Genomic DNA, 9,640 nt, shown 5'->3' with positions numbered 1-9,640 from the left:
GGCTGGCTCTCGGGCTTCGGCTCCCCCTCCCGGCCGCCATGGCCACTGCGCCCAGCCAGGCCACAGTCCTAGCCCAAGACCACCCCTCCCTGCAAGTAGAAGGGCAAAGCTGGGATTCTGCGCGTCCCCAGGGCCCTTTAAGAACAATGACCCATGTCTGATTAGGTGGCAGGGAGCACGGTGGATGAGGGCATCCTGGGGGAGGAGGGGGTTCCCAGCTCAGCCAGGAATAAGCCTGCCAAGGCTGGTGGGCTTGGTGGATGCACAATCACAAAACCACACAGGTGACTTTGTATCCATCTCTGATAGAATCGTTACTTTGTAGAGTCAGCTCCTCTCCACTTCTGGGAAGATCAGGACCACAGGCAACAGGCATGGTCTGAGGGAGGGGCAGGAGCAAAGGCCATGGGAAGACTGGGCATACAGAACCCCCTCCCAGTAGAGGCTGGGCCTCAGATAGCCTGGCCCTGCCTTCCCTCCAACTGCCTCTCCACCTGATGGACCAGCCAAGCTCTGAGATGGTAGATGGAACAGTACAGGTTTACATCGCCCCCAGACAGGGGAGAGACTTGAAGGTCGAGCTCTGCCAGGGGCCAGGCCAATGTCCAGAGCCTGCTGGGCTTAGGCCTGGGCAGGCTCTGTGGACTGTGAGGCTGATGTGCCTGGCAGAGCAGAGTCCTCTGCAGCCAGGCCCGTACGGCGGATGCTGTCTTGGTACTTGTGGCGGCCGAGCTCCAAGATGGCCCGTACTTCTTCAGCCACATCCTGCCGGTCACTCTGCTCCAGGGCCTGCAGCAAGAGCTCCACAGCCCCTGGCTGCCCAGCCTGGCGCTCTGCCCAGGAGAAGAGCATGTGGCGGATTTGCCCGTCCAGGTCGTCCCTTGGAGAAGGGGGGTAGTGATCAAGGGGGTCACAGACCCTCATAAAGGGTTCCTTGCTCTGTGGGCCAGTTGTGGCCAAACCCTCCCTTTCCAGCCTGGAGCTTGTCCCGGCCTCCTTGAAACTTCTGCCAGAAATAAGCAGGAACAACTTGGTAGTCAGGGCCTGGCCCTGAGGCTGCATGGGCTTCAGTGGGAGGCTCACCGGAACTCATGCCGGATGCGCTGCAGCTCTCGGTAGGGCATGCCCAAGTGCAGGGCCACAGCTGGCCAGTCGGGACCCAGGCGCCCAGCCACACTCAGCAGGTTGCTCTGAGTCAGAAAGCCAGTCTCAGCGTCGCCCAGGTTCAGGGGTGCCAGGGAAAGCCTGGCCCCCTTCCCGTGACCCTTGAGCCCCTGAAGTCTCTGTCAGAAGGAGCAGAACAGTGAGCCCTGACCCCACCCTTACATCCCTGGTTACTCCCAGGACTCTGTCCCTCCCCACACCCACTGCTCCCCAGCCGCACCGGCAGCTTGATAGGCAGAGTGGCCATCCAGAGGGCATCTGCACCCTTCCTCTGCCGGGCAGCCTCAGCCTCTTGGGGTACCTCCACAGGCACTGAGCCCCGATAAAAGGACACCTGAGGAGAGATCAGATGAGTTTCAGACCTCTGGCCTCTGCCCAGGTGACCTGGGTCTCCTACCCTGTTGGCCCACCTGGCCTCGCACCGCCTGAGCCTCCCGATCCAGAGCTGTGGTGATGTACACTTCCTTCACGTTCTTCAGGTGAGAGTAGAACACAAAGCAGACCCTGCCCTCCACACAGTCTGGGCGGTCTGGGGCACGAGACAGGCTCAGCAGGGCAGGCGGGAGGGCAGACCCCAGGCCCTCCTGGGAAGGGAGACTTACCAGCATCCACGTCAATGCCTCGCTCGAAGGCAGCAAAGAACTTCTCGCCCTCAAACATTTCCACAGTGTCAGAGGGCTCGGGCCCTCGATAGCGCTCCAGCAGCCGGCGCAGGGTGGCATCCACCTGCAGGGACACCCCCGTAGTTTAGACCCCAAGCTCAATGCTCCCCCCCAGGGTTTGGTCTCCCTGCTGCCCTCCTGCCATCCCCACCTTGTTTCGGGGCAGGCACTGCAGCAGGACCTGCTCGGGGTCCCGGCGCCTTTGCAGGGCAATGAGGTTGACTTGGTGCAGCCGTAGCCGCTCCCAGGCCTTCCGCGCCAGGCCCCCCACACAGGTCTTGGTGGTGTACCAGAGCCAGTACCTGGGAGGGTCAGTGGTGAGATGCACTGTGCAGACCAGACTGGGGGAGGGCAGGGAGGGGGACCTGAGCGAGCACTGACCAGGAGAAATGTGTGACCTGGAAGCGTGCATACAGATGAGTGAGCTCCAGCACCACCTGAGCCGTGATGTCATCCCAGGTGGCTGCAGGAGGGGCCCAGTACAGCAGGTGCAGGCGGGAGTGGTCCAGGCTGAAGCCTAGACAGGAAAGGGCAGCAGGCTGAGGTCTCTAGCTGGCCCTTCCAAGCATTGTCTCCTCTTCCCAATGGCACAGTGACCTCTCACCTGTGACACCAGGGGGCAGGGGTAGCTGCACCGTAACTGGCTGGAGGAAGCTGGGGGGACCACTCTGTGAGAGGCATAGCAGGGGGCTCACCGCAGCCTCTGGCTCCCCTAGAAGGGCGCGCAACTCTCGGCCAGCCATGTGCACCACCTGTGCAGACAGCCATCTGAGCACCTGCCTGGGCGCCATGCTGTCACCTGATACCCTTGGTGCTACGCTGGCTATACCTGCATGGAGACATGACGAGGCTCCTCGGTGGCCCCAGGGGGGAAGGTGACCTTGACCCCAGGATGACCTGAAGAGCACAGCAGTGTCCCCTCTGGAGGTACCAGGCAGGCATTGGATACAGGGCGCAAAACCACAAGGAACCATGAGAAGTGGGGCACCTGGCAGCGAGCCCAGAGCCGCTGGGACACACAAGGGGGACAGATCAGGGGAAGAGAGTCAAGGCAGAGATGCCACTCCCTGCCTCCCCTCACCCAAAGGCCTGGGCAGCCTCACCTTGGGTGCCTCTTCCTCTAGGTGGGTCTCCAGGTCACTCCAGCTATTGTCCCTGCGGGTTCTGACCACTACCTCATGGCAACGACGGGCCCGTGGGGGGACAAAGAGCAGCCACAGGCTCACATCCTGCCAGGCAATGGTGGTGTGAGGGCTGGGGCCAGGCCTGTGGCCTCCAAACCTGCCCCCCCCCACTACCCTGGCCATGCCTGCTGAAAAGCCACCCCATGGGGCCACAGCTCCAGGACACCGCTGAGCAGGGAGTCATGAGGGCCCAAGGAGACGAGTGCTGGTTCCGGCAGCCACAGTCGATAGTGAACAGTGATGGGGGTAGTGGTGGCCCCCGCTGGGAACCGCAGGCGGACGCCACAGGCCAGAGTTACAGAACAGCCTTGGGGGGTCACAGGGAAGCTGAGTGAGGAAAGGGGTGTGGGGTCAGACACAAGATCTGTGTCAGAGCCTGGCTCCCTAGGACTCCTGACACACAGGCAAAGTGTCCAGAATAGCCTGGGTGACAGGGTGGACAGATCTCCTTTAGCCCTCCTTTCCCACTTCATACCTGTCCAAATCTGAGGTCAGGAACAGTTTCGGCATTTCAAGAACTTGGGGTGTGCCTGCACAAAGGACAGATGAGTCATCAGGACAGCAATGTACCTGTGTCCTCTCTGCCTGGCTCATCCCTACACCAAGCCTACCTGGAGGACTCAGAGAATCTGGTGAGGCCTCACCCAGGGGGTTCCCCTGTAAGCGCACAAAGGGTGCATCTAGTAGCTCAGGAGGCAGGTGCCGGAGCTGGTTGTCCCTCAGGTCAAGCCGAGTGAGCAGTGGGAGATGGGCCAGACCAGCAGGCACTGAGGTCAGGAAGTTGCTGTGCAAAACAAGGAGCCGCAGGGACCGCAGCCCCACTGCAGCAGGTGCTGACTCAGGTTGGGCAGAGGACCACTCAGGGCCACCTCTGGCCCTGGGGCTCTACAATAGGACACTCACGCCACAGCCCCAGGGAAGCTGTTACAGGTCCACCTCTTGGTAGACAAGGCTGCCCAGGTCAGCCTGGGAGGAGTGAAAGCTAAAAGGCAGGAAAGCCTGTGGGTGCAGGGTCTCCTGTGGAAGAGGAGAGGAGCCACAGCCCAAGCCTGCAGGGAAGAAATGGGTAGGGGTGCTACTTCTTGGACTAGTGAGCCAAGTCATGGATGCCGCTGCTACTCACCAAGGGAGACAGGGAGGCTCTGCAGCCGGTTGGAGGCCAGGTTGAGTTCAGTGAGGTTGCTCAGGCCTCCAATCTCAGGAGGAAGTGTGTCCAGAAGGTTCTCTGAGAGATCAAGTTGCTGCAGGGCAGACAGGGCCCCCAGTGCTGGGGGCAGCTTTTGCAGGCAGTTGTGTGTCACAGTGAGGAAGGTGAGAACATGGAGAGCACCCAGGGTCTCAGGGAGCACTGACAGGCGGTTATGAGAGAGAAGGAGCGTGTCCAGGCTGCACAGCTGAGGGACACAGGCTGGCAGTGTCTCCAGTTTGTTGAAGCTCAGGTCTAGGTGGACCAGGTGGGCCAAGGCACTCAGGCCAGTGGGCAACGTGGTCAGGGTACCCTGGAGGCAGGCACCCAGGGCACCCCGATTTTGCCCTCCTGGAAGTGGTAGAAGCAGATGTAGCCCTTAGAACCACCCAGTCAGCCCTGCTAGGCAGAGAAAGCCACTTGATGAAAGGCACAGACCTGCCTGCTAAACCCAGAGACACTGAAAGGAAGATGGGAAGAAAAGATGAAACCATCAGCAACGTCAACTGACAGTTTGGCCCAACCTACCCAGGGACATCTGGGGTCTTTGGAGAGGCATCATGGGCAACTCTAGGCCCGGAGCTGGGGACAAAGGCCCAGCCCACTTTACACTGGGAGGAAGGTGAAGGGGCTGAGGACAGAAGGATGAGAAGCCTGTAACTGCAGCTGGGACCAGGGTTGCCTCTGAGGACCAAGAAGCAGGGCAGAGCTAGAGATGGGACAGGATCAAGAACAAGGGGGCTTACCTTTGAGGACCAAGGAGCGGAGGTGTGGCAGGTTCCCCGGCACCTGGGCCAGGGTGGCTTCCAGCAGTTGAGGGTCCTCGTGGGTGCTCAGCCGTAAGAACTCTACCTGCAGCAGCTGCTGGTGGTGCTGGGCACACAGGTGCAGCAGCTGGTGGCAGCCCTCGGGGTACAGGTCCAAATTCAGCCGATTCCCAGCCAGGAAGGGAGGTGCCCCAGGTCCTGCATCCACAGACTCCACAGCAGGTCTTGGAGCATCTTTTGAGGCAGCTGCAGCTTCTCTGGACTCCAGCCCCTCCGCCGCTGCAGCCATCACTCAGGGATGGTCCTTGGGGGCCAGACATGTCCCAGCTTGCCAGGCAGACCTGCTCAGACAGGGCCCAAGGAGGCCGCTAGAAGCAGAGGGAGGAATAGGCAGGAGTGGGGGCTGGGCCCCTCCTCCCCATTAGGGGAACAGGGACCCTGGCTAGGGATGGGGAGCCCTTGAGCTGGACAGAGTGACCCTCCCCACACAGGGGAGCCCACTGAGGGAGGAAGAGGAGTGAGGTACCACTCTCTAATTCTGAAATCTGGCCAGGTGACCACCTAGGCCTGACAAGTCACCCAGGCTGTCCCCCTGCTCTGGTGATAAGAGCCCATGTTCCTTAATTCATTTACTTGTGATACTATGGACTGACCCCAGGGATGTTCTACTACTGAGCTACATCCTAACCCCTTTCTATTTACTTATTTTTTTAAGTTACTCAGGATGGCCTTCAACTTGCAATCCTTTTTCCTCAGCCTCCCGAGTCGCTGGGATGACAAGCTGTGCCAACCCGAGAGCCCGCCTTCAACCTTCACACCCATCAGCTCTGGGGGGCCCAAGATCCCAGAACGTTGGAGCAGTGAGGGAGGAAGCCAGTGATCCTAGGCACAGACTCCACTTAGCAGCCACGGGAGGAGGCTCTCCCACCGCCATTCCAGTTCACCCCTCCGTCCGCTGGAGGAGGCGGTGCGGAGTATTTAGGGTTCCGCAGCCCTGCCCTCTCCGCAGAAAACTTCCCGCCGCCTCGGGCGCCTATACCTGGGCTCCAGGCTGAGCGCGGCCCGAGTGCCAGCCGTTCCGCGCCGGGATTCCCGCCCGCGCGCTTCCGGGCGGGAGGGACGCCGGGCCCGGGCCCGCCCCCTCCAGCCCCGCCTTCCCGGTCTACGCCGCAGGCCGTCGACCTCCCCTGCCGAGAGTCTGCGCCCCGGGGAAGGCCGGCTGCCGGGCAGTGTCGCCCGGGACCCCGGTGCATGTCAGGGCAGCGTTTCTCGGGGGAACTCTTGGCCGATCGCAGATCGCAGCTGCGCTCCACACTCATCCCTTGCTAGACACTGGAAACCTGGCATGCCCGTCTCCAGTCAGCCCCAAGGCCTTTCTCCAGGAAGCCTTCCAGGACCTCCTCTCAGGTCCTACAGAGATCTAACTCGGCCTCTGCTCAGATGACCCTCCTAAATTTATGGGCATCATTCTGGGCCAGGTGCCCCAGGCGCACGGTTGCCTGATGCTGCCTCCCTAAATCCTCCTGTGAATATCACAAGGGAGGAAAAGCAGGCTCCTAGAGATGAGATTTTGTCCAAGCAGGTGAGTCTCAGTGCCTCCCCCACCAACCATGAGCCCCCCCATTGAGGATGGGTCTGTGCTTTTTTCACCCAGCACGCTTGTCAAGTAGAGAAGATGGTCTGGAAATGAACAAAGCTTCTACTACCAATTAACCATGTTACATGCACCATCTTCACTGCACCCCCTGAGCCACCACCATCCCACCAATGGGGATGGGCAGTCTCCTACAGGACTCCCTGCTTCCAATATTCCCAGCCCCTGCCTCGCATTGTTTCTCCCAAAGCTGTCAGAGGGATGATTTAATTTTAATTTTTATTTATTTATTTATTTATTTTAATATTTATTTTTCCGTTTTCAGCAGACACAACATCTTTGTATGTGGTGCTAAGGATCGAACCTGGGCCGCACACATGCCAGGCGAGCGCGCTACCGCTTGAGCCACATCCCCAGCCCCTAATTTTTATTTTTAAAATATTTTTTAGCTGTAGTTGACACAATATCTTTCTTTCTTTGTGGTGCTGAGGATTGAACCCAGGGCCTCACACATGCTAGGCAAGCGCTCTACCACCGAGCCACAACCCCAGTCCCCAGAGGGATGTTTTTAAAACTCAATCACAGGACAGTAGAGGGGGCAGAGAGAGAAGAGGGGAGGGGAGGGGAGGGGAGGGGGGATAGTAGAGGATAGGAAAGGCAGCAGAACACAACAGACACTAGTATGGCAATATGTAAATCAATGGATGTGTAACTGATGTGATTCTGCAATCTGTATATGGGGTAAAAATGGGAGCTCATAACCCACTTGAATCAAAGGGTGAAATATGATATATCAAGAACTATGTAATGTTTTGAATAACCAACAATAAAAAATTAAAAAAAAAAACTCAATCACAGGAATATTGTTCAGCCTTAAGAAATCAACTTCTGATACATGCTATAGAACAGATAAAACTTGGAAAATGTAGAATAAAAGAAAAAGCAAAAGGAACAAATCCTGCATGTTTCCCCTTTTATGAAATGCCTAGTCAAAAATCATAGAAACAACAGAATGGTGGGTGTGAGGGGCGGAAGAGTGCAGTAGGTATAGCTTCAGTTTGGGATGATGAAAAATGTTCAGAGATGGATTATAGTGATGGTTATGTAACAATGTGAATGCATTTAATGATACTAAATTGTACACTTAAAAAATGGTTAAAATGGAGCTGGGCGCAACGGTGCAGGCCTGTAATCCCAGAGGCTTGGGAGGCTGAGACAGGAGAATTGCGAGTTCAAAGCCAGCCTCAGCAAAAAGTGAGGCACTAAGCAACTCAGTGAGACCCTGTCTCTAAATAAACTACAAAATAGGGCTAGGGATGTGGCTTAGTGATGGAGTGCCCCTCAGTTCAATCCCTGGTACCAAAGAAAAAAAGGTTAAAATGGCTAGATGAGGTGGCCCACAGCCCATGGCTGTAATCACACTGACTTGGAAGGCTGAAACAGGAGGATCCCAAGTTGGAAGTCAGCCTGAGTAATTTAGTGAGACCTTTGGTAACTTTAACAAAACCCTGTCTCAAAAAAATAAAAAGGGCTGGGGATGTGCCTCAGTGGTAAAGTACCCTGGGTTTAGTCCCCAGTACTAGAAATAAAAATAAAATGTTAAAGGGGTGGGCTGGGAATACTCAGTGGTTCAGTGTTTGCTTAGGTTTAAAAATCACATCCTACCACCTCCCCATACAAATGGCTTCCCTTTGGAATTGCCAAGGCTCCTCATTGCCAAAATGGTCTCCCTATTTTAGCTCAGTTATGGGACCTTGAGCAAGAAAACCCTTCTGCATCCATCCTTCCTCCTCTGAAATGTAGGTAAGTACTGGGGGACTTAAATGTGGGGCTCACACACCAGCCAGTAAGGCACTATACACAGGAGAGCTTGCGCTGTAGTTGTGAAGCCATAATTAGGCAGGCAGTCAATATAGACAGGTAAATCAAATTAGGTCAGATCAAGGAGGCCAATTTTGAGTGAGTCCAGCCAGAAGGAGACTGTCCCAGGAGGGATTGAAATGTTAATTCCTTCAGAGCCCTTGCTCTAACCTGTTGCTAAGGTAACCAGTCCCAGGAATTGCCCCTCCCTACTATAAGGAGCTGTAAGGTTGTTAAGTGTCCTGTGCTCTCCATCCATTCCTGCCCTTCCCCCTTCAGTCCACCAGTGTCCCACCTTTTGGCCATCCCACCAGCATTCCTGGGCCTAGTCACGGACACAGGAAGGAGACAGATAAGGGGAAGAGAGCAGAACAGAGGAAGCCTAGGACACAAAAAAAAGGGCAGAAGACCTCGCTTCTTGGGATACCAGCTATGGCCCCCTTCTCCCTCCAGGGAGAAGTCTGTTAACCCTTTTTAAATAGACCCTACCCTATATGCTTGCCTCAGTGTGCTTCTCTAATATTCAAACTTCAACATGTGGAGAAACAGAGCTCGTCACCGATAACCGGTGGTATAGGGGAGCACTCCCAATGCTGGCGCTGTCACTCACTATCCCCTGCCACCTTCCAGCCTTGGCTTCTGATCCCTCTGCGGGGTCCCCGCCCCAGGGAGCTGGGTCAGCCTTTCTCATCTCTCAGCCTCAGGAAAGCTTTCCCAGGCTGTCCAGACTCCTTATGACCCTCTCGCCGGGATGGCCTCTTCTGTCCTCACACAGGCCCAGCCTGTTCCCGCTCAAGACCCCAGTGTAGCAGAATTCCAAAGGGGCGAGTGAGTAGCATGTGCTGACGACCACGTGGACACTGTAGTCAGTTCTCGGCCCACAAGGGGACCGGTCATTCTCTGGGACCACGCTCCCAGAGGACGTGGGTGACGGGGCCTCAGGACTGTCCCCGCCTCGTGGGCTCGCGCTCTCCCAGCCGGCCGTCTGACTCACAGGGCACGGCGGGGCAGGAGCTGCCTCCAGATAGGGCGCGGGTCACTAGGCGCGAGGCGGCCAGCCTACCTCTTACGCCCCGGGCCTCCGCCAAGGCACGGAGCCTCCCGCGCCCGCAGCCGGGCCGGGCCCACGGGCCGGGCCCACGTGCCGGGCCTGGCCCGTGGCGCACGGCACTTCCGCCGCGGTGCACCACGGGACTGTAGTTCGCCGGCTAAGGAGCGGCCAG

At 57.4% G+C, this 9,640-nt stretch overlaps 2 protein-coding genes across 14 annotated transcripts in view; one reads left to right on the top strand and one right to left on the bottom strand.

Moving 5' to 3' along the window:
- Positions 1–9,640, top strand: part of Rplp2 (ribosomal protein lateral stalk subunit P2) — a 25,362-nt gene that overhangs the window by 13,120 nt on the left and 2,602 nt on the right. For all 7 annotated transcript variants that reach the window (XM_048807933.1, XM_048807931.1, XM_048807935.1 and 4 more), the window contains exon 2: positions 1,867–1,879. The gene's annotated coding sequence lies outside the window, so the exon portion shown is untranslated. The remainder of the gene's footprint in view (positions 1–1,866; positions 1,880–9,640) is intronic.
- Positions 296–9,633, bottom strand: Pidd1 (p53-induced death domain protein 1). Of its 7 annotated transcripts, none has more exons than XM_048807898.1 (16): positions 9,481–9,633; positions 4,943–5,331; positions 4,134–4,547; positions 3,622–3,831; positions 3,486–3,540; positions 3,136–3,337; positions 2,930–3,055; positions 2,656–2,835; positions 2,431–2,578; positions 2,208–2,343; positions 1,978–2,128; positions 1,767–1,890; positions 1,575–1,693; positions 1,385–1,498; positions 1,084–1,283; positions 296–880 (listed from the first exon to the last, which is right to left on the bottom strand). In XM_048807898.1, exons 2-16 carry the CDS (start codon positions 5,250–5,252, stop codon positions 622–624), a joined length of 2,748 nt encoding a protein of 915 aa, XP_048663855.1. In that variant the 5' UTR covers positions 5,253–5,331; positions 9,481–9,633; the 3' UTR covers positions 296–621. The 7 variants fall into 7 exon arrangements, with proteins under 7 accessions (XP_048663855.1, XP_015358848.1, XP_015358849.1 ...); XM_015503362.2 differs by lacking the exon at positions 9,481–9,633 and adding an exon at positions 6,003–6,923; XM_015503363.2 differs by lacking the exon at positions 9,481–9,633 and adding an exon at positions 6,003–6,923 and having other exon boundaries at positions 4,943–5,304.

Source organism: Marmota marmota, unplaced genomic scaffold (genome assembly GCF_001458135.2).
Source record: "Marmota marmota marmota unplaced genomic scaffold, marMar, whole genome shotgun sequence".
Lineage (NCBI taxonomy): Eukaryota > Metazoa > Chordata > Mammalia > Rodentia > Sciuridae > Marmota > Marmota marmota.
Note: the sequence above shows the minus strand (reverse complement) of the source record. Positions and strands in the feature narration are given on the sequence as shown.